The 25388-nt window shown below is 39.6% G+C and overlaps 1 protein-coding gene across 1 annotated transcript; it reads right to left on the reverse strand.

The window, feature by feature from the left end:
* Positions 1-3567: 3567 nt before the first annotated feature.
* Positions 3568-18404, reverse strand: WSB1 (WD repeat and SOCS box containing 1). The gene is made up of 9 exons (XM_005896680.3): positions 18064-18404; positions 13192-13360; positions 11907-12175; positions 10391-10522; positions 9076-9176; positions 6628-6800; positions 5766-5879; positions 4929-5036; positions 3568-4688 (listed from the first exon to the last, which is right to left on the reverse strand). Exons 1-9 carry the CDS (start codon positions 18101-18103, stop codon positions 4529-4531), a joined length of 1266 nt encoding a protein of 421 aa, XP_005896742.1. The 5' UTR covers positions 18104-18404; the 3' UTR covers positions 3568-4528.
* Positions 18405-25388: the final 6984 nt, after the last annotated feature.

Below are 25388 nucleotides of genomic sequence, written 5' to 3' on the forward strand. Positions count from 1 at the left end.
GCCTTCTAAATGGGGCACCAGCCTCTAAGGAGAAGTAACCAGCAACAGGGCATGTTTGAAAGGCCAAGCAAATGGTGTGGGAATTAAGATGATTGAATTCAAGGAAGGGGCAAGACCACTTTGGGCTGGGGCAGCTTGTCTGAGACCACCAAGGAGAGACCATCTAGGTCATAAACTCACATATCTACAAGGTTTGGACATGTCGTGAAATTGAGTAAAACAAGTTTGAGTCATAAAATAGGGGGTGGTGGGAACACTTTCGAATTGAGAGCTGCAGACTCTTACAACACAGTTGACCCCACAGTTCCTGTTTCTAAATTCAACTAATATCATTGAAGAGACAACTTGAAACCTATGTAATTCCTGTGAAATCATTTTAGAGGGTCTTAGAGGTGGGGAGATGGTTGAGGATTACAAAGAAATGGGTACCTGTGTGCTCACCTAGCGCAAAAGTATGTCTTTATGGTTTCTATTTTATACTAGCCTCATTCCTGGTTCTATTTTGTATCTTTCTCGGGTATCTTTTAATATTCATCTTTTCCTGTAAGAACATTGCATTTTTATTTAACAATTGGAAAACTTATACACAAAATTTACTGGAGTTGCTACTTCATCTATCTTCACTGCAAGCCATTCATCTTATTCCTGACCCACACTTGATTTCTACAGTCCACACTTTGTTTCTGGACAACAATTTTTAAAAATAGCCATTGGTGCTTCGGCCTTATTTAAAACAACAACAAAAATCACCACCGTCACTGTATTACAGATTTTGCTAAACAAAGTTTAGGTTTACTTTGAGACCAGAAGAGCAACTTCTCTGCGGTATTACTGGTGGAAAAAAGTTCCTAGATTTCTGTCATCTCTCTAAAAGAGAAAGCACAAGGTTGCAGTCTCTAAAAGGCAAAATAATTGGAGTTCATAAAAATTAAATTAAATCTTTCTCCTTCTCCAATCCTAACCTGATTCAATCTTTTTTTTTTTCTGATTTCTCGACTGTTAAACCTTTAAGAATGTCCTATCACAACCACAGAAAGCTACCCAAACATCTGTAAAACAAGTAGGTCATTTTATACCTTTGTTGCTTTTGGCTAAAGGCAAGTTTCACAGGGGAAAGAGCGCGTTGAGATTGCAAACTGATCTTCATTCCTCCCAAACTTGCTACCATAAACGTAAGCCATGGTTATGACCATCTTTCTTGACTGCACTTTGTTGTTCAGTACCAACAGCTCTCACTTCTCAGGGGAAAGGATTTTAAAACAAAAACCAGGGTAACTGATACTTTCTCTACAGTAAACCCATGTGTTACTCTACTGTACATACTGCTTGTGTTTTATCATCTAAACATTCCATGGTGGTGGCTAAGTCGTGTCCGACTCATGACCCCATGGACTGTAGCCCGCCAAGCTCCTCTGTCCATGGGATTTTCCAGGCAAGAATACTGGAGTGGGCTGCCATTCCCTTCTCCAGGGGATCTTCCTGACCCAGGAATCGAATCTGGGTCTCCTGCATTCTATAGGTAAATGCATTTTCTTAGGTCAGAATTACTTGGACAAAATGTTTATTGCCGACAAACCTTCATTTTAATTGACGTGGAGACTGGACTGTCTCTATGGTTTCTGGCTTGTGAGACAATATTTTACTTCTCATGCTTTGTATTTCCGTCTCCCTGTGCGGGCTGGCTGACAGCCAAGTCCTCTGCACCCATCAGACGCTGCCTCAGCCCAGAAGCGTGCTACATTTGCAGTTCGGCCTTTTTTGGTCTTGCTGCCCTAAAGGCAGTACAAACCAGTTAAATCCAACTTGACCTCAATCGCAAGCAGGCAGGTGATTTCAAGGATCATCAACTTAAGATTTGCCAACCTCAGATCAAGTTACAGGTTTTAAAGTCACTTGAAGTTGTGAGAAAATAGATTGCCTACTGAGGGTGAGAGGCATTTTCCTATGTCCACCTGCACCCTTAACGGGGTCCTAAAACAGGAAATGAAATCTGAATGTAAAGGCTCTCTTGCCAGTTCTCCAAATGACATGAAAGGAAGCAGCAGTAACCATTTTAAAATCATGTAGCTAGAATCTGACCCATCTGAGTATCCCAGTCATATCTTCCCTACCTTCCTTTGGTCACTCAGCCTAAAGCATTACCATCCTGCTATTACCTCTTCCTGATGAAAGATGGGAAATGTAAGCGTGTTTCTACTTACATTCCCCAATCTTGTTTTCACCACGCACTATGGTTTTCATGAGGAGATGGCAAGCAATTCTGGCTTTCTCTGAAAATTTATTGTCCCAAAATGCTATTTTTACTTAATTGGATATGCTGATTAGAAAGTAAATAATTTAGTGGTATGAAGGGTAATGGTACCTTATTACTTGATAAAGGAGAGGTTTTATGAAGCAAAATGAAAACAAAAAAAAAATCACAAGAGGTTTAAAGATAAGCCTGCTAGCACCACTCTGTGTTAGTTGCTCAGTCGTGTCTGACTCTGCAACCCCATGGACTGTAGCCTGCCAGGCTCCTTTATCCAAGGAATTCTCCAGGCAAAATTACTGGAGTGGGTAGCCATTCCCTTCTTCAGGGGATCTTCCTGACCCAGGGATCAAACGTGGGTCCACACCATTGCAGGTAGATTCTTTACTGTCTGAGCCACCAGGGAAGCCCATTAGTTCCCCTAAAAGATGATAATTTTCTATTGCTCAGTAATTTTAAAGTAAGCATTTCTACAATGGTTCTCCAAGAACAAACCAAGTAAAACTGGCTGCATTCATGAAGCATTAGTTCTCAGGTAGTGCCCTATTAAAGGGAGTGAAAAAGTTGGCTTAAAACTCAACATTCAGAAAACTAAGATCATGGCACCTGGTCCCATCACTTCATGGCAAATAGATGGAGAAGCAACTGAAAACAATGAGAAAAGACTTTATTTTTGGGGGCTCCAAAATCACTGCAGATGGTGACTACAGCCATGAAATGAAAAGACGCTTGCTCCTTGGAAGAAAAGCTATGACCAACCTAGACAGCATATTAAAAAGCAAGAGACATTACTTTACCAACAAAGGTCCGTCTAGTCAAAGCTATGGTTTTTCCAGTAGTCATGTATGGATGTGAGAGTTGGACTGTAAAGAAAGCTGAGCGCTGAAGAATTGATGCTTTTGAACTGTGGTGCTGGAGAAGACTCTTGAGTCCCTTGGACTGCAAGGAGATCCAGCCAGTCCATCCTAAAGGAGATCAGTCCTGAGTGTTCATTGGAAAGAGTGATGTTGAAGCTGAAACTCCATTACTTTGGCCACCTGATGCAGAGCTGACTCGCTGGAAAAGACCCTGATGCTGGGAAAGATTGAAGGCAGGACAGAGGATGAGATGGTTGGTTGGCATCACCGACTCAATGGACAAGAGTTTGAGTAGGCTCCAGGAGTCGGTGATGGACAAGGAAGCCTGGCGTGCTGCAGTCCAGGGGTCGCAGAGAGTTGGACGCGACTGAACTGAGTGTCCTATAGTTGTGCTATTTCTTCATTACTCTTGTTAAATTTGCTTGTGGTTGGTGCTTCCAACATATTTAAGAAACATTTGCGATAGTTTTTTAAGTCTTTAATTAGAAAACTCAACAAAAATATATATATTTTACATAATGCATACATTCTTAATATCTGCAGGTAAGATAAATAACAGAAGGCAAAAGCAGATATACTGTATTGCTTCTCTTTGGCAAGTCACCAGTATTATCCTCTGCAGAAACATAGGATATGTGTATAAAATAAACAAAACAAATCCCCACCACAGTCTTAATTGTCCCTTAGTACAAACAAAATATTTAGCAATAATACAGTAGATGGATTTTTCAAATTGACTAAAATTTATAGTACTTTATTTATACCACAGGGGTTAAAGTAGCAAGCTGCTTTCCAAAATTAAGGCCCGCAGCAACAGTTAGCGGGGAAAAAAAAAAAGACACGCCTTTTTCCTGGTTATATCCTATTTTTAATTTAATAATGTCACATTCAAACTCCAACTCTCAGATGCCACTCCTAACAAAAACAAAATCCTTCCCTCGACAGAAGCTGTTTTACTTGCAGGTCGGCTGTCTGACCACCCCCCCAACCAAATACACATTTTGTATGGTGCAATTCAGCTTTCTTAAGTTAGTACTTACCAGCTAACTCAGTGTTACAGAATAATAAAAAGTTACTTCCACTTTACAGCAAAGATATATACTGCGGCTCTACTGAAGCAACATATACATGCTGAAACTAAGAATGAGAAAAGCAAAAGGGTCCATTCAACACACAGCAGCTTATATATAAATATATACATGTATGTATATGTTTTCACAGTTAAATTTTAGGAAAAAAATTTACATTTGATATGTTCAGAAATATTTCTAAGGTCTATAAATAATATTTTAAAAGCTCAATTGATCAAAATGCAATACAAGAATGTATCAAATTAAATAAATCTCCTAAACCTTGAAGTCAGTAAAGCTTGAGGTTTGTGTAAAGTGTGTTCAGTCCCTAATACTAGGGAAGGCAGCGTCCTCTAAACACGGTAGGAGAGAAACTCTAAAACTTTGGAAGGAACCGGCAGCTCCTGTACTTCTTGGGTGGGCATCACTCTCCGGATTGACATGCGACATAAATGTTGAAGGCTAGGGACTTGCCTTGGAGTTGCCCAAAAATACACACTTCCGTCATGTGTCCTAAACAGAAACAGACAAAAAATCACAGGCTCAGTCACACAAATCCACGTATTTCATCATCCCACAGTTCAAACAATTACCACCAAGGCTGTGAGCTGGAGCCACAAATTGCACATTAAAATCTGATTAAGGAGACCTGCAATAGTATTATAAAGAGCCCTTACGGAATTTACTGAGTAACATACAGGCTGCTTTGACTAAAGCCAACTTAAATTGCATCTTAAGAGAAAAATCACTTACCCAGCAGCTAAAACACTGCCATCAGTAGAAAAGGCACAGCAAAGACCATTGCTCAAAGGTGCAACCTGCACAGGATAATCCTCATCAATTCTCCAGAACCTCACCATTCTAGAAAGGAAATAAATTGTCCAATAATTATCTAGTTGGAAATTTAAGGTAAAAGCAACTTTTAAAATTTAGAAAGAAATGCGACTCTGTGCTAAGTCAGAACCTACCTAAACAAAAAGTAAAACAATGATTATTGGCAAATAACTCTCCCCATGTTTCTTAACAGTCTAGAAAGATCATAATGAGTCACTTTCTACATCGATGTTCCCAAATTGCTTAGTGCCATATCCAGGCACACTGATTAAAGTATGGGAAAATGGAATGGCTGCATCTAGTTCCTGATTCTTACCAAAAGTAGCACATTTCAGACACGTGACATTTCATTTCATCCTTACAGTCTCAATTTCAGCAGGTACTAATGACTGTTTTTACCATTTATTTCACTTTGACAATGTCCTTGTTTCAACCTTGATATTACTTAAAAAAATAAAAAAGAAACCTGTCAGCTGAGCTAAAAAGCTGATTAAAAATGCACCTAGTTTGCCTGAACTCGTTAATAAAGAACACAGGAAAAGGCACTCATTATCTTCAGTTTACACAAATACTACTCAGGCCAATATTTAAGATACACCAACATCTCCCAAAGTGTTGTCTAGATAGAAAGTCATTAAAACTCCAACTGTAGAAAGATTTTTTCATCCTTAAGAATGTTTTTTATTAAGTAGAAGAATGAAAGGAAATCTTTAAAAGACAATAATAAATATGTCAAGCTGTAATTCACACACTTACTTATCATCAGCAAGGCTTGCAACGTGCAGTCCATCATGACTAAATGATACAGATCGTACCCATCGGTCATTTGCTCCTCCAGCAAATATTGGAGTGGGTGGGGGAAACAGGTGCCTGAAGTAAAAGACATGTTTTAGGGCAAGTGAGAGTCACCTCAAGAAACAAAACTACCTTGTACATCAGTCTTTGAATAGTTTAGAGTGGCCTTCATGAACACAATTGAGAAGACGGAGCAGATCCACTTTAAATGAAGTACTTAAACCTAATTACTAACCTCCTTTTTAGAGTGGTTTAAGACTCTTAAGACTAAGTTTATGGTTCCCCAACACAAAACTCTAAATATAATTACCACTTCTACAGAGTCATGTCCTGTTAAGTAACAAGATCTGTATCAAGACAGTCAAGTTTATTGGTAGAATTTAGATGCATTATTAAAGGGCATACTGCTAAGTTGCTTCAGTCATGTCCGACTCTGTGCAACCCCATAGACGGCAGCCCACCAGGCTCCGTCGTCGATGGGATTCTCCAGGCAAGAACACTGGAGTGGATTGCCATTTCCTTCTCCAATGCATGAAAGTGAAAAGTGAAAGTGAAGCCACTCAGTGGTGTCCGACTCTCAGCGACCCCATGGACTGCAGCCTCCCAGCCTCCTCCGTCCATAGGATTTTCCAGGCAAGAGTACTGGAGTAGGGTGCCATTGCCTTCTCCGATTAAAGGGCATAAATGATACCCAAATTTCAAATTACAATAGACTGTAAGTTTAGATGTCACATGTTAATGATTCAGATCATCTCTGGAACTTCTTAAACTACACTGATAGTAGAGAAGAATTACAGACTGAAACAATACATGCTGTACCCACCCAAATTCCATCAGAATGGCTCCAGTGTGTGGATCCCAGATATACACTCGAGTGTCATAAGATGCCGTAGCCAGCAATGCTCCATCAGGAGAAAAGTCACAAGCTACAACATCATGGTGATGCCCTTCTAGTTTTCGTATCATGGTGTATTTATCCATATTCCAAAGGAAAACCTGCAAGAAAAGGCACATGTTATAGCTTCATTCGGACATGCAGAGGACAAAATCGCAAATCTTAAACTAAAACAGCTAAATTTAATTAAGATTATATTAAATTAAACATTATAAATTATGAATAATTAAAAGAATATGCTCAGTGTCATAGTCAGATTAAAATCAGTTTTTAAGTTAATTAAAGTAGACATGCAAATTCTATTTCAAATGTTTCTGTTAAATGTTAATTTAAAAATAAGCCTAAACACAAAAAAGGCAATGCAACTTAACCACAAAATTATACTGAAATCCATTTATTCCAAAAAACTAATTAACTAAAATATATAAAAATAAATAGGGTTAAGTACTACAAACCCCTTTTTTATTTCCAGAAACTACCAAATTTTTAAAAAATATACAGACAGAAAATATAAGGTTAACAAATTGTTACTCCATTGGCATCTCCCTTTGAGATAATCACTTGTTTACAATAGGCTTGGGTCACCAACGTGAGCCTAGGAAGAGAAACAGATACTGCAAGCAAAGAGAATTTTTCACAGCCAAATGAAATTTCTTTGGCAAACAACAAGGATGTTAAACCACATTACAAAATGAAAATGCTAATTTACAAAAATAATACAATTAACATTTCTGTGAATCAAGATTTGCCAATCTTATTTTTCCCAAACCGACCACAATCATTAGTCATTTTAAGTGTAAAACATTTAAGTTACTTTAGTACTAGCTCACACATAGTTTTAGATTCTAAAGATCAGTGTAGTTAGACTGTGCAGAATAGCTCTAAACAGGACTCTAATGTTTACTTCAGTCTGTTATATTAAACATCAGCTTAGAGGTTTGTAACAATCCTAATAAGATAAACTCTCCTCCTCTTGGAGTAAAGCAATCCTTTTTGCTACTTTTTTTCTGCACAGACACAATATATTATTTCCAAAGAAAATAAATACAAACTTTCAGTTGGATCAAAGACTTAAGGTATCTCTAGTATCACAATGAATTCCAAAAAATAGCACAGAGAAACCATTTGAAAGCCAATTACATTACACTAAATTGGTTTCACATGTTAAGACTCCCAATTCCACCAGACTGGAAGATCAATTACATCGGAGGAGTCAGTTGGGTTCACTGCGGGGGGAATTATTTTTAATTATTTTTAAAAAGAAAAAAAGAAAGAAAGAAAAGCAGAAAGTGGACATCGACCAGCACCTGTGTACGTACAGTACACCTTGCAGCCGAATGCAAGGTTACTTCATCCTACGGTAAAGGTCGCCCCCAGCCCGGTAGCCAGAGATGCCACTCTTTCTGCCCAGCTAACACCATTGTGCGCCTGTGTGCGAGTGGTGCCAGCATAACCTCAATCACACCAATATTGCTGCCACCACCTGTGACAGGGAAAGCAAGAAGCATATGGAAAACACACAGCCTAAAATAGCAATGTCAACATCTAGCTTTGCTCTTCTTATGATTTTTAAAGAACTGAGTATTTTCCCCCTAAACTGTCAACATTTGCAACTATCATTTTAACACACTTTTTGGCTAAATAAAATCCATTTTATTTAGACTCCCACCCCCATTAATTCAAAGTGTATTGTGATCATCACATTTATTTGGACTTCAACCATTTTCATAAATACCTGAAGCTAGTAAGATCACTTTAACTATACTAACACAGAGCTAGTAGATAACTGAGTAAAGGAGGGTCCATCAGTAAGGATAACTCTCTTAAGAGTCACTTTGTACTTAATCTGTCTACAGGTATGCTATGCAAGACAGACCATATAAAATTTAGATGAAATTCACTCTAGGACATACATGACTGTTATTTTTATTCTTATTAGATTTTTAAGTTACTTTTTTTCAGTTAAATGTCCAGGACCAGCTGGGACTCAAAACTTTTTAAACAGCAAACTGGACCAAAAAAAAAAATAGAACAACAGAGAAGAAAATAATTAGCAAGGGAATGTTTCAACATTTGGACTAGATCTCTTCTACAGCATATATACTTTCCTAGATCTTATAAAAAATAAAATTGCCATACCCCATATTTTACATATATCATCTCTAACTAAAGCAACCCAAAATTTCTCACTTTATAATAATCAATAACTATATTTATTTAATTTCCCTCATGCAAATTCTCCCCCATCATGAAATAACACATTTAAGATATTTAAGACACCGAGCACAGACTTAATAGGTTACCAGATTTAAAATGATTTTGCATACATCATTACAATCCAATTCACAATAAATATACAGGAACTTTGACACATACTGCTTTACTGGCTCCCACTGAACACAGCATAGAAGAGTCAGGAGAGAATGCACAGCTATACACCCAGTTCTGATGGCCCCGCAATACTTTCATCATGTTTCCTGAACAAAAAGAAAATATCTGTGTTAACCCTGGAAATGACTAGCATTTCAAAAATAGCAGACTCACAAACTTCTAAGGGGCAGTGATCTAAAACACTACAGATCTACAACAGGGGTTGGCAATATATACCCGTTGCTTATTTTTGCACCTAAGTTTTACTGAAACACAAGCATGCCCACTGTTGCGGCAGCAGAGGAGAGTAACTACTGCAGAGATAGTATGGTCTACAAGCCTAGATAGTCACCATCTGGCCCTTTAAGAAAAGGTCAGCTGACTCTTAGTTTTTGTTTTTTTTTTAAACTTTTGGGATCCCTTAACAGCTAAGCAATTAGAGAATCGATAAATGTAGAAGAGGTGCCACATAGTTTGGTAACAGTGTATTGTTCTATCAGGTAATGGTTACGACCCATAAGCCGAAACAAGTCTCCAAATCTGAGGGTCTTGTTTCCTACTACGCTCAATTTAAGCTACACTTGTCTAAACAAGCCTGTCAACTTCCAGCTTGAGGCTGGTGGAGCACCAATGGATCTTAATATAAGGTTTTAGTTAAAACTTAAATTCTTTCACTGGAGGTTAAGAAGGGGGAAGAAATGCTCATCTCAGGTCCTCTCAAACAAGGTAAATTCCCCAAAACTGTAAAAGCACCACAATTACCAATGTTTCCAAAAAAGCTAAAACTTGACACTGACATTCCTTTTACTATATTGGAGGGTAAATCCCTTATTTTTATAATTTCTTACTTAACCTATCCAAATTATGTTTAGTATTTACATATTATAAATTCTGGCGTGTAAATCATGTTTGAATTTATATTTTATTAATTACTAAGGAGTATCTTTCATTACATCAAGATCTTCTTAAATTTCCACTAAGCAAATAGGAAGTTGATAACCTTCCCCAATATAAAGGAAATAAACCAACACAAACCAGTTCGAATAAAACCTTAAAACTGATATAGATTTTGTCCTCAAATAGTTGATACAGATCCGTGTAGTTAGTTTCCATGTGTATCAGATTGTTTAGAGTAACTGCTGGCTCCTATTCCAGGTCATATTTACAGTTTTGTTTGATCTGCACAGGGAAAGGGGGCAAAGGACTAAGCAGAGAAAAGGAAACCATGATCATGTCACTTTTAACGTCAAGTGTTTGTAATACATCTCAGTAATAATACCCAGAAACTAATTCTTTTCCACAGCCTAGAAGACAGACATACCATCATCTTTCAGGTCCCACACTCTCAGAGTTTTGTCTCTTGAAGCTGACACCAGGATCAAGCTCCCATCTGGAGCAAAAGTTAAATCTCTGACCACTTCAGTATGATCTACCAAGTTAAGGAGGAGTTTTCCTAAATGCAATGGAAGGTCAGAAAGAGGCAATGTTAATAATTTTTACCAGCTTTCATATTTTTAAAAATCAGGTTTCTCATCGTTAAAAAAGTATAGAAATATATGGGTACCTCCTTTGTAAAATGACTCATTTTTTAGTGTGCTTTTACTATCATCTTTAGATTCACTATTTATAATGTCTTAAAATGAATTATTTCAAAGATACCAAAGCCTAAATTTATTAGAAAAATTAAAAGGGAATTTCCAAAATGTGAACAAACTCTTGGACCAAGTCAACTTAATATCAAGAAAATCTGCATCATTTAAAATCTTTGTGGGACTTCCCTGGTGGCCCAGTGGCTAAGATTCCACACTCCAAATGCAGAGGGCCTGGGTCTGATCCCTGGTCAGGGAACAAGATGTGGCAGGCCACAACTAAGACCCCATGCAGCCAAATAATTTTTTTTTTTAAAAAGATCCTTGTATAGTAACAGCCTAAATTTTCAAACATAATCTCAATGAAAAAAAGTATTTATTCATCTACTGTATGAGTTTTGTTTTTCTATGAAAAGTGATGTGCTTACCTTGTAAACTTTTTCCCAGAATTCAATCAAATTTACTGATTCATTATCCCCACTCAATGTTAATATTACTTGCTATATTCTAATGTACATACTGTTTTAAAGCTCATTTTTAAAAATCTTTTAAATTTTGGAGTACAGACTAACAGTCTGAAACTATACATTGTAGGTAGTGAAGAGCACATTTACTTTTTTGGGGGGGCAGGGGGGGCGTGCAGGGGGGCGCAGCAGGCATGTCTCGTGTTTTGTGAGATCTTAGTTCCCAGACCAGGGATCAAACCCATGCCCCCTGCAGGGAAGCACCCACCAAGCCCTAACTACTGGACTGCCAGTGAATTCCCAGGACATATTTACTTTTAACTGCCCAAAGAATTTAACTTCTCAACCTACCTGGTTAAACTTTAGATAAAATGTCACTAAAGCCTTCCAGAGGCTAGATAATGATTGCTGAAAACCAGATCTACCTTGAATGCCTCTAAGCTATTATATATTGAAAAAGTATATAAGAAAACATCTTGCAATTTGAGTCATAAAGTACATTACTAGTTTACAAGTGATAACTAAATGTTCCTTAGGCATGCCCTTCCTACTATAATATTCTCTGAAGAGTGATCAACCAATATGAACTCTATTTTCCTAAATTAAAACTAAAAGCTGCAGATGCTGTTTAGGCCAATAAAGATATATGTATAAAGACAGATTCAGAGGATCAATTCTTGCTTCTCCTTAAGTTAAAATCCTCAAATCGTATTCTTCTAGTGTCTACAAGTTATGCTTACATCATAAAATAATCGAGTTTGCTTTCAAGACTATGACTTCATACCTGTATATACATCCCATATTTTGATACGTCCATTGTTTAACCCTGTGGCAAGGAGTAGCTGATCTTGTCCAAATCTGAATCGATGCCATTCTATATTTACACAGCGACTCTGTTTCTCTGGAACTGAAGATCCAAAAGCAAGACTCCAGACTATATCGCCACAGTCTATAATATGTTCACGAGGCTTATTTTTCTGACCACCATCACTGTTTTGTCTTGATAATCTTAAACTACTTGAATTGGTGATATTCTTGGTGCCATGCAAGAGACTGGTAAAAAAAAAAAAAAGCCAGATTGTCATCTAGTTATTATTTATTCTGGACTCCTGTGGATACTAAATAATAAGTGTTTGCTAAAATAACTTCCATATTATTATAGTAATACTGAGGAACAATGGAATCCTTATAGATGGGAAAGGGAAAAGTCTGCTATTAGCTATGTGGGCATGACCAAATAAATTCAGACTAAAATCCTCAGTGCCTAAGAAAAAGTTCAATAATAAAAAGCAATTTGTAATTTTGTCATTTCAAATGTGTTTCAATATATCCTTACTGATGTAGAACCCTATATTAATTAGGACTCTTTTCATTAACCCAAAAGTATAAACAAGCAGAAAACAAAAAACTCTGAGAACACATTGTGAAGCTGACACCAGAAGACTGTCTAATGCCGTAATGATCAGCAGTGATAAAGGCGTGAAGGAATGAAACCGTGATGGTAAACCAGACACAAGAAGAAGGGAAAGATGTTAAATTCAGCGCACACATTTTAGAAACTATACTACGTTCGTGTGCTCTCTGCTCAGTGAAGTCTGACTCTTTGCAACCCCGTGGACTATAGCCCGCTAGGGTCCTCTGTCCATGGAATTCTCCAGGCACGAATACTGAGGTGGGTTGCCATTCCCTTCTCCAGGGGAGCTTTCTGACCCAGGGATTGAACTCAGGTCTCCTGTACTGCACGCAGATTCTATACCACCTGAGCCATCAGGGATTTCCCTGGTGGCTCACACACATTTTAGAAACTATACTATCAAGGCACAATTAATTTGCCTTTTACTATATGGGAAAGAAAAACACCAAACTATCTGAGAAAATATTCTGTAATATACAATTAAGGCTAGACAATTCTTTCCACAGATTTTCTAACAAATATATTCAGCTTATGATCAAAACACATTTAAAACAGTCTTCAAAAGAAATAACATAAAACAACAAAATAATTGTATTAGTCCACACGGAAAAAAATTCTACAGACAGATACAAAATACAAAAAAGAAGAGTCTTACAAGTTCTTAAGGCACTGGGACCACGGAACAAGCTTCACTGTGCGATGTCCTTGCGACCAGGCAAAGTAGGAACCATCTGGGGCAAAAGCAACAGTCCAATTTTCACGACCACATTTCTTGTCAAAAGGAGCTGCTGGAGCTAAAAGTTCACCTATAGTACGTGATCTCACTAAAAGAAAACAGAAAAAAACACAAGACATTGTATATAACAACAATGAATTTGAGACTGCATCTGTATTACTGTGGCATTCACTCAATTCCACTGACTTTTCCCCCTTTTTTATGCACCAAGTTCTGCATTCTACCCTTTTAAGAGAGAGAGGCTGCGTGAAGACCCCTTGATGATGATAAACATCTTTATAAGTTCTGGCGAAGTGATTTTCCTAAAATTTCCCAAATCAAGAACTTTTAAAGAAAGTTTCAATTAAGGAAAAAAAAAACAAAACCTGGTCAAATAAAAATAATGTAATGATCTCTCAGGGCTGCCAATTTCTGAAGTCCTGACTTTCCCAGCCTTATGCTTTTATTTCCCTTGGATCTGGCTGTGCTAGATCTTGGTTGTAGCGTGTGAGATCTCCCGTATTTGTTGAGACACGCGGAATCTAGTTCCCAGATTGAACCTGGGCCCCCTGCATTGGGAGCACAGTTTTAGCCACTGGACCACCAGGGAAGCCCCTGCCTTTATGTTTCAAATTACTAACCTTTAAAACGCAAGAAACCAAAGTTGCTCTATAGGAAAAGTATCTTCTGCAAACAGCTGCTTTCAAAAACCATAATCCACTATAAAGTATAGTATTATATCACTACTCAAAGGAAGCACTATTAAATGAATGGTCTAGTCAGACCAGAAGATGCTTATCTTTTTCGGGTCACAAAAATAAAAAAATCCTCCGAACTTTAAAATGCATTATGGGGATTTCACTGGTGATAGAGTGGCCAGGACTCTGCACTTCCACTGCAGGGGGCAGGTTCCCCTGGTTGGGGAACTAAGCGCTCACATGACAAGTGGCACAGCCAAACAAGCGAAAAATAAAATAAAATGCATTATATTTGTGATTCTCAAATAGTGGTCCTCAGCATCTTCCTAACGGGCCACCAAACTCATCCTCAAATGGAAGTAATTCTTTTGGTTTTTAAGGACAAAAAAGTGGAACAATTTCATGTATTTTTATTTTTGTGCACATGCAAATGTGGCTGCCATTTCCTCGATTCCGGGAAAGGATCTTCTTAAGTCTGTCACCAATGCTGTCTTGGGTTTGTCTTGATTTAAATTTTGCTACTCTCCCTTTTCAGTTATAAGTTACCTTCAGTTTAGTTTCCCGTTATCTATTTTGTGGTTTGCTTTGTGGTCAACCCTGTAATCTATTTTTTATGTTTTGGGCTTAAACTTTCCAACAACGTAGTCTACGTATTGCGATTGAAATGAGAGCCACTGACACTCTTACTGCAAGAGCAGATACACTTACGCAAACCCCCAAAGTGTACTCATTTCAGTGACACATCCAGTCTCAACGTATGCTTTGCCAACAGCGAGCGCAGCATCTGGCATGCGACAGGGGCTCAGCAAATGTTTATTAAACAAATATGAAAGCACATGTATAAATTCCCATTCTTAAGTGATATAACTATTTCCTTGCCCAATTCTTTGCCACATTAAACAAATGAGATACGGTTTAAAAAGTAAAACAAAACTGAAATCTGTTTTCCTGTGATACTCATAAACATGCACCTATTCTGGCATAGCTGAGATTATCAGAATATTTCCTTTTATTTATTTATTTATTTTTTTTAGAATATTTCCTTTTAATGACTCAAAATCTTCCTTCTTGCCACTCTGCCCACTCAGTCTTGTGTCTGATCAAAGAGAATAAGAGATCCTGCGCTCACATGACATTCATATATTGAAGACAGCCATGACATCAGTAACGAAATCTTTTCACCATGATAAAATCTGGTGAGTTTTCAACCATCCCTTAGATTGCATTGTTTCAAGTCCATTCTCTACCTTCACTTTCATACTGTTCCGGATAAATTCCAGTTAATAATGGCCCTTAAAACAGTGGAACCTTTTCAATTAAACACATTATTGTAGGTGTGATTTAATCAAAGCAGATCTCCGCCCTGCCCCACTGCCCCCACCAATACCCCTGCCCCACTTGTATCAAAACAGCAACAATTTCATTGGCAGGAACATGACTTTAATATACAATTCACAAACCAGTGACACTTGATGCCTGCAGAATGATTTTTTAAGCATACAAATGACAGTGTTCCCTGGCAGCTTAGGGGTTAAGATTCTGGGCTTTCACTGCCATGGCCAGGGTTCAATCCCTAGTCAGGGACTAAGAATCCAAAAGCTGTGCAGCAGTCAGACAACACCACACACACAAATGATTTTAGAAAAGGCTTGCTGCTTCATATTCCCCTCCATGCCTTGAAGCCCCACTCTTATATCATCATTTATGTGCCTGGCCCCTCAATCAGCAACCTCCGCCTATTTTTTTTAAGGGCGGGGAGGGGGGCTTCTCTTTAACCACATCTTTTAGAATCCACAAATTTTAGGAGAAAAAAAATATCAAAGTTCACAAATAAGGGACGCAAGTTCTAAAATTCAACCGAAAAACATGCAAGCATTTTCTTAAAACGAGAAAGCTTCTGATTAAACTAGATGAATGTACTTATAGGGCCACCCTCAACATATTTTGCCAAATAAATACACTATACCATTACAAGTATTTAGTTAATAATTACTGTGTTTCTTTGCTTACTAACAAAATATATAAAATGATCATTGCATTTAACCAAATAATTTAAATATTTACTGGTACAATATTATACACTAGCACAAACTCTATAATGAAGAAAAAAAATCACTTGAACTTTTGTGTATGACCTGCAACTGCTGCATGTTAGTATCCTAAGACAGTATGATTTAACAACCTGGTATAAGGGAAAGGCTGCCTGCCAGGGAACCTGGCCATAAGACACGACACCACACACATCATCTGAGTCACTGCTCAACCAAGCAAACCAGATTCAGCTCCTTCGCATTCTTCCCTGCAATTTCATAACCATAAAGGGAGGGTCTGTGGCACAGCCTTGTGAAAGAGGGCTGTAGCTCTAGGCAGTGACTGCCTGTCATATAGACTTCTTTCATCAATCAGGGAATCTTGCCTCCTCTTTCAGTACTTATTTGAGAAACCAGCAACAGAGGTCCTTAATGATAGATACAAAGCTACAGAGGTTTTAACTTTGTATCCAAATGATATATTTTAAAAAGAAACAAAGAAACAAAAAACCAGACTTAAAAAAAAAGTTTACAAAAGGCAAAAGTTCTTTTAGATATTTGGCATCTACTTAGTAACTTTACACTATAACCAAGAAATAACACTGAGACTTAAACATGCAAAAAATAATAATAATTTAAAAGGCTACTTAGTGGGTGGTTCCACCTCACGCTGGTAGGCTAAGAAGCTCTGTCCAATCCACAGAAGAGAGGATTGGAAAGTTTTCAAAATGATTCAAGATGAAGTAAAATACAGATATAAGAAAGGCAAATCACTCATCCTCAGTGTCACTGTGAGTAGAAAAAAGAAAAAAAAAACCACCACTGGACTGAGAATAAGAAATTTTGAGTTCTATATTCCACAGTTCAACAACTGGACATGAATTCTGTCTTCTCAGTATGTTTAAAATAGTTATTAAAACCAGGGGTAAAGTCCCCTCCTAACCTGCCAGTCAACCTTATCCGTAAAAGAACAAAAGACCAGAATTCTAAGATAGCTGTCTCTAGGTATAAAACTTCACCCACATACAGGATAGAGGGCCTTTTGGCTACTTTAGCTTCTCCATTTCTCTAGAAAACATCCTCCAAATATTCAATAAAGGCACCAATTTAGTTGAACAACAAGGAAATGCAAACGCTCTCTGCTCAGTAGCTACCTCCAATTTTCATTTAACTGCATATATTTAAATAACGTATATAATACGATAAGTTCAATGTTTACTAAACAGTCAAACCTCAACTCCCCTTAAAGCGATTCCACCTTAAGGTATTTTACCTTAAGAGAGGATTTAGATAATGTAAGGTGCTTTCAAGTGAGTCATTGGGGTAGGTCCTAAAGCAGGACCTTCAACATCTACTGGCCTGTCTTCAGCTTGGCCACTAAGCCAGTTTCCAGAAAACCTTTTCAAGAGTTCGCTCTTCTGTAAGTCAGCTTTTCTCCGGTCACTCCACCCAACCATCCTGCTCCTCCCTGCGCTCCTCAGTATATGAAAGATAACTGAGTCTCCTCCCCTGAGCTTGCTGCCTTTCTGAACACCATACCATTTTTAAAAACGTTTTTTCCAGGCTGATAGCTGCATTCCTCTTTATAGTTCGTATACACTAATACCCATCCTTTAATAATAGCTCGTAACAGACAAGTATACTTTTCTTCATTGGAAACTTTTTAAGAGCCCTGGATCTTTGCCCAGCCCTCCCCTGCCCACTCGACGCCCCAGGCCCTTAACCAAGAGAAATCCAGGAGAACGGCCCTGCTCAGACCGCCAGAGAAAAAAACTAGGGTGTGGGGAACAATTCCGCCCCGGCCACACGATCCCTGCAGCTCTCGCCACTCGGCTCTCTGGTCCTTTTTGCCTCCTCTGCGCGCCGCCTCCCTCCTGGCCAAGCGCACAGTAGGCGCCGTTTCAATTCTGATCCCATTTACCCTAGGCGACACCCACCCGCAGGGTAGCTTCCTTCCTCTTCGCTCCAGGGCTCGAGCCCGACTCACTGTCCTCCCTCAGACTCACCCTCCTCCGGGGAGTCCCTGCCTCTCCGTCGCCCCCGCGCGCTCGCCAGCACCCCTCACCCATCGTCCCATTCCTCACCGATCTCTTTCTCGTTGACCCTCGGGGGAAAGCTGGCCATCTATGGGATACCGTCTGATTCCGGGGGCGCGATGTGGACGCAACGACAGAGAGGCTAAAGGCGAGCGCCGAGGGGCGTGACGCGGGCTGGGTCCCTCCCGGTCCCGGGGACAGAGGGGAGGGGCGGGACGGTCGCAGAGGCTCCTGCCGACTGCCCCGGGAAAGCTCTGGGAGGCCTCTGACCGAACTACGGAGTTAAACACAGACAATAGATGCTGGTCCCTTCCTCCCGCCTACGAAGGAAGACACTTCCCTCCACACTGCCGACAGCAAACAAGACACTGGAGACAAAATGGCGGGCGGCGCGGGGGATATCTGGAAGCCGGGGGCGGTGTTCGTGACGTCATAGCGCTATTCCCCGCCTCTCGACGTTCGGGACGTGACGGCCTCGGCTCCGCGCCCCGCCCTCCCTCCGGGTGAGCGCGGGCGTTGTCCTGGGGACCCGACCGGTAGCCGGAAGAGCGCGGGGGCGGAGGAGGGGGAGGGGCCGCTGCACCAGCCAAGGCCCCCAAAGCTAGGCTGGAACCTACGCACTGTGCGTTTAACTCGGTCTGGATTTCCTGGCCCGGGCCCCAGCTTGATATTTATAAGTTGAAGCACCTTTGAAAAGGCAAACCGAGAATTGTATAATACATATTAGTCCACAGCTTAAAGATTGCATGAAATTTAAACTGACTGTACTGTAAGGAACAAAAAAGACATTTCAGATTTCAATTCGGTTTGGCCACCTCCCCGGCCTTTGTACGCTGGGGAACTGGAGGTTTCACGGGTAAAAACAATGAGAAGACAAGGAACATCGCAATGCACCACTCGTCCGGCCGCCAGCATTCTGACGTGAGCCAGGCGATTTTTGGAAGGGCCTAGGTGACCCGACTTGAGGAACAGGGAGACTCGGGCTGGATGGCATGGCGTCCCGCCCCAGCGGGAGACCTCCCGGGCGGCCTTTGTCCTGGCTGCCTGCTCCCTGCGGCCGGGCCTTCCTCGGGGCTTCAGCGAGGCTGGCAGTCAGCAGTGTCGTGGCCACTGGCCAAGGCAGGCCCCACCGAATCTACCCAGAGGAAGCTCCTCCTTCACCCAAGGCCTAGGCCTCTGGGAGGCAGCTAACCATTCCGACAGCAGGGATGATGCAAGTGTCAGTGAGCCAAGTTGGTTCCGGTCGGAAGACATATTTGCACTTTAATGGGCTCTTCTGGCGGAGAAGGCAATGGCACCCCACTCCAGTACTCTTGCCTGGAAAATCCCATGGACTGAGGAGCCTGGTGGGCTGCAGTCCATGGGGTCGCTAAGAGTCGGACACGACTGAGCAACTTCTCTTTCACTTTTCACTTTCATGCATTGGAGAAGGAAATGGCAACCCACTCCAGTGTTCTTGCCTGGAGAATCCCAGGGACGGGGGAGCCCGGTGGGATGCCGTCTCTGGGGTCGCACAGAGTCGGACACGACTGAAGCGACTTAGCAGCAGGGCTCTCCTGTGGACTCTGAACCTAGAGAGTCTTCTTTCCCAAAATTGTTTTATCTTTTGTATTCCCTATCCTAGTGAACACGTCCAACCAGTCACCTAAGCCAGAAGCTGGAGTGTTTTTAGACTCCGGCCATTCCCCGTGTGGCATTAGTCACTCCACAAGCCCTGCCAGTATTTTCTCTTAAACTGTTCTGGAGTCTGTCTTCTCTGTTTTTAAACAGCTGCCAGTGGCTTGATTCAAGAGCTGTTTGTATCATCTCTCTTAACGACTCTTTATAACCCCACACCCTAAGAAATCGCCATCAATATCCTGATGCATTTCCTCCTAGTCTTTTAAAGATTTACTAGCTGTGTGTCCTTGGGCAAATTAGTTATCTTTCTATGCCTCAATCTTCTCATCTATAAAATGGAAATATTACCAACTTCACAGTTTAGAGAATTGAATTCATTAAATTATGAATTGAATAATTGAATTAACAAAAAACATTTAGAACAGGGTCTGGCAACAAAGTGTCAGATACTAAGTAACATAAGAATGTGTATAATCAAAATCATAAAGAAAAGCTCTGGAAAGCATTGACTTCCAAAACAAAGCTGATCCAACACTAAAAAGAATGAATCTCATTCTTGAGTTACTTCGAAAACATTGCTGCTGAGTGGTTATCTACTAAGGCTGATTTAGTCATAATTTTTTATGTGGATATCATTTCTTTTGAAATTTTTGAACCAACATTTACTGTCTTGAAATATAATCTTTTAAAAGTTTACATCCTCTCTTATTCCATTTTCTTACATCTCAGCAAAATGTTATATTGAACAGTCTGGCGTTTTCATGTATTTCTCTCTCTCAAGGGTGTGTTTTTCTACACCATTTTCTTGTACCTCAGGGAAATACATAAGCATAAGAGAGGAGAAGCAAAATTATTACATTCTTTTTGTTCAAGGAGAGTAACCATTTTCTATATAAAGAATTAGAATTTTGGACTAGACTACAATATAAAATTTGCATCTTGCCTTTTTTCCTTATGATAAAATAATATTTTCCTATGTAGATTAAAAAACTTTTCTCCACATCATTCTCCACTTTATTTGGAGGTGAGTTTTTTTCCTTTCCTCTTTCAGAATATGTAATAACTTGGTAGTGCAGAACAGTGGACTGCTTCTATTTCCCTTGATATCATGAATGTGTCCAATTCAAAATTGTGGCCTGCTTTGGGACAATCCATACTCACCAAAAGCTATCATTTCAGGTGGGTTGCTGTTAAGCTATGTATCTACACAAGTCTCTGAAGTTACAAACATCTAAATTAGCTTTAAATTAGGAAGATTTCTTGCAGGATCTTATTTTTCAATGTATAACTTGATGGGACTAGAACGTAAGTGTCCCCTTCCTGTAGCTAAAGGGAAACAATATTAACTTAAAATAACAAACATGACTTAAAAACAAAAAACAACACTAATAATTGTACAACAGAAGTTTGATGCCTATCACTACCAGAAAAACAAAACAACAAACCAACATCCAAAACACCAAATATTTTATTGTTTCCCCAGTATTTTTTATTGTTCCCTAGCATGGTTAAATCTCAAAGATGAAAAAAATTGCCACAGTCTTTTGACTCTTTTGACCAAAACCAAACAAACAAAAAAGTTAAGAAGAGCCTCATTGTTTATGCAATAGGAGATCTTCTTGTGTGCCTGTTTGTTTTGCTTTTGGGACTTTTGTAATATTGTTGCTACAACTCCCTCAGGCTAAGTTATTCAGTGCTTGGGTGTGAGAGCAGGAGTTTCAAATCTTGAGATTGTGAAGTCTGGGATCCTGGATTTAAAGAGTATGGAATTTACTCAAATTGTAGCTGGAGAAGCAGAATTTATACACATAAACATGGGCACTAATAAACAGTAAAAGATACCTCGATAATTGTAGAACATACAGGAAAAAATAGAGCCCAGAGGAAAAGTCTGGAGGCAACCCTTTTTGGCTGTGGTAGTCTTGCTGAAGATGAAATGTCTAGAAATGCTACACTTTACCCTGCTGTCTTAATTTTTCACTATTCTTCCTGATTTTACTTTTTTGGGGGGGGCGGTGGGGTGTATGACAGTGTGATACGAGCAGAATGTTAGTATCAGGTATTCAAAGATGTATGATTTGATCTTAATTTACATCTATATTCAGAATGCCTCAAAGTGTGGAAAATGGTATAGCCAGTCTAGATGTTTCTCCATCTATTTCTGAGCGAGAATTCTCCCAGCAGTTAATGGGAAATTATCATATTATTAATATATCCAAAAAGATAAGCAGAGGTCCCAGTGTTCTGTAGGATTCTCAGAGCTTGTAACAGGAGGGCAAGGGGCAGGGCACAACTTTTGAGAGAATGTCATAGCCCAAGGACACAGCATAAACCAATTAGAATCAAATGGGTCCAAGATGGCAGAGGGGTGGATTTCTAGCCCTTGATCTTCTCTCAGCAAGCTACGACACACCCAGAGGCGCCATGACAGTTCCAAGGCACCATCAAAAGACCAAAAAGTGGCCCAACTCCTAGAAGTCTCCAGCCCTTCCCCAAAATAGTTGGAATAATCCTCCCACTCTTTAGCCCATGAAATTACCCAGCCCATAAAAGCTAACCAAGCCACATTTCAAGGCCACACCCACCTTCTGGGATGGCTCACACTCTGTGGAGTGTGCTTCTCTCTGAATCTGAATAAATCCTTTTCTTACCTATCACTTTGTCTCTCACTGGATTCTTTCTGTGATGAGACATCAAGAACCTGAACTTCATGAGGTCCTGAAACCAGGTACTGTGGGTTTTGGCTGGATTCAAGTCCCAATCTGAGAGGGAAACAGTTTCAAGTTGACCCACCTCCATCCCCCTCCTCTCCATATCCCCAGACTCAAGGCACTCACACACTGTCCGTTCACTCAGTCCTGGACCTTTAGGAGAAATCAGTATAAAATGGAATATTCCATGCTGTGATGCAGATTTTCCTCATATCATTCATTTTTATCTTCCTGATAGAACTTTGCATTTTCATTTTTCTAAATGTCCCTGCCTGTGACCGTTTACTAGAGATTATAAGGAGGAAGAAAATTGTCTTTCACTGAATTGGAGAAGGAAATGGCAACCCACTCCAGTGTTCTTGCCTGGAGAATCCCAGGGATGGGGAAGCCTGGTGGGCTGCTGTCTATGGGGTCGCACAGAGTCGGACACGACTGAAGTGACTTAGCAGCAGCAGACTGCATGAAAGGCAAGGGTTTCTCTTGTCCTCCCCTCTCTGTTTGGGAAATGCTTCTGTACTCTTGTCTCCAGTTGCCTGATTTGGGGACAACTTTTTTTTTAGGTTGTGCCACACAACATATGGGATCTTAGTTCCCCCACCAGGGGTCAAACCCATGCCCCTACATTAGAAGTCTTAACCATGGATTAAGACTGGGGAAGTCCCTGAGACAGTGTTTTTAAGTCAACTGTTTCTTTCTCCCTTCTTGTGGAGGGTGCCAGCGTTGGCTGGAATTTGAATCTTTCTCCTCAGAGAGTCCTGTGGACAGAAGGTAAGCTGTCTATACTTGAGCTGCTGGCTGAGTCAGTCTTGCTCTGATGGAATGGATTTGAAAGCGAGATTTTACGATTGATAACATTACTTGCTAACATATGGATCATCGTTTCTTTTAGGCTGAAGAATTTCTGACTGATTTTCAACCCTTCTCCATAATTTCTTTTTTTCTTTTTTTTTAAAAAAATTTGTTAGCTGTGTTGAGTCTTCACTGCTCTCGGCCTCTTCTCTATTGCAGAGAGCAGGGGCTACTCTCCAGTGGCGCATGGCTTTATCACTGTGGTGAATTCTCTTGTTGCAGAGCACAGGCTCTAGAGCACAGGTTCAATAGCTGTAGCACACAGGCTTAGCTGTTCTGAGGCCTGTGGGATCTTCCTGACCCAGGGATGGAACCCGTGTTTACTGCATTGGCAGGTGGATTATTTACCACTGAACCACAAGGAAGCCCTCATTTCTTATTAAGTTCATTTTTATCTTCCATACTGTTTTACTTTCTGAGTTTGTTTTTTTCCTTCCTTTGAAATGAATTCTCTTGGTAGAATGATAATGCTTCACTTTATCTACTTGGTTTTAGATTCCTTGAGGGCTATGACCTTTCTTTATATTGGTGTCATTTTTAGGATTTTGCACGTAATTAATATTCAGTAGATGTTTGCTGAATGGAATTGAATCTTTCATCTAACTTCCCACTAGGGTATTTGAGGTAAATTTAGAAAGCAAGTGTTATTATTACTGTCTTTACAAAAATCAAAAGAAATCAAATTCAAAAGTTTGGCTAGTAGGAAAGTTCAAAGACTGAGGCAATTGTGATTGAAGCCAATTAAAAAAAAAGATTGTGTGATTTTGTTTGTTAGTTATACCTGCAAAAATAACTATATTGAAGAAATCATCTCCAATGTATAATTAAGAGTCTTTGAGATTACCATTTAATTTCTCTGAAGCATAAAATCATTTTCAGACTCATAGCTGCAAGAGACCTTAAAGATCATACAATGTAACCTTATTTTATAGGTGATGAAACAAATATTCTATTGTACAAATGAGTTTCTCACATTCATACAACTAGTTAGGAATAAGAATGAAGATGGGGGACAACTCTACTCATGAGGAGTCAGGCACTTTTCATATTGCACACTAGTTCTTTCAGCATGGTATAATCATTTGTATACATTCCATCTTCCTTCAGAGTGCCACTCGTTAACAGAAGATAGAAGCTATGTCTTTTTAAAAATGTTTATCTTCTTTCCGTTCAAATTTGAGTCTATATTAAAATATTATTATGGGGTGTTAAATATCTCAATTAGAAAGGAAAGGAAGTGAATTCTCAGCTGATCTATTTCCTTTGTATAGACTCACTTGAATTTCATAGAATTTTATTGCTAATTTGGCTCAGACAGCAAAGAATCCACCGGCAGTGCAGGAGACTGGGGTTTGATCCCTGGCTTGGGAAGATCCCCTGGAGAAGGGAATGGCAACCCACTGCAGTATTCTTGCCTGGGAAATCCCATGGACAGAGGAGCGTGGTGGGCTAGAGTCCATGGGGCTGCAAAGAGTTGGGCATGACTGAGCAACTAACACACTTTCAAAGGGACTTTAAGGTCACCTAAGATCACATTATCAGTAAGTGGTGAAGTTGAGGACCAGAACAAATGTCATCTCCCTCAAAATCCATTGCAAAGAATTTCTTTCCATTGCAAAGAATTTTATTCTTTCCATTATGAAGAATTCTTCTTCTTCTTCTTTTTTTTTTTTTTTTTGCATTTTTGGATCACGTGCGTTAGTTCAATTTGTGAGTGTTAATAAAACGGAGGTCCATATTTCATTTGAATTAGATATCACATGCCTGAAGGGGGATTTGGAGAGAAAATAAAGTAAGAAGACAGAGCAATTGGTTGTTTTTGCTTTTTTAAAAAATAATTTTATTTTTTGACATTTAAAAAAAATTACTTTATATTGGAGTATATGCTGAGTCACTCAGTCATGTTGGACCCTTTGTGACCCCATGGACTGTAGCCTGACAGGCTCCTCTGTCCGTGGAATTCTCCAGGCAAGAGTACTGGAGTGGGCTGCCATTTCTTTCTCCAATATTGTAGTATAGTTGGTTTACAATATTGTGTTAGTTTCAGGTGAACAGCAAAGTGATTCGGTTATATATATAAGAGCAATTGATTCCTAACCAAAGATAGAAAACATCCTAATCATCTGCTTCAGATAGTAGGATATTAGAGCAGGAGGGATCCTTAGAGACCACATGAGCAAGCCCTGTTAGTTC

The sequence above is a fragment of the Bos mutus genome, chromosome 19 (genome assembly GCF_027580195.1).
Source record: "Bos mutus isolate GX-2022 chromosome 19, NWIPB_WYAK_1.1, whole genome shotgun sequence".
Lineage (NCBI taxonomy): Eukaryota > Metazoa > Chordata > Mammalia > Artiodactyla > Bovidae > Bos > Bos mutus.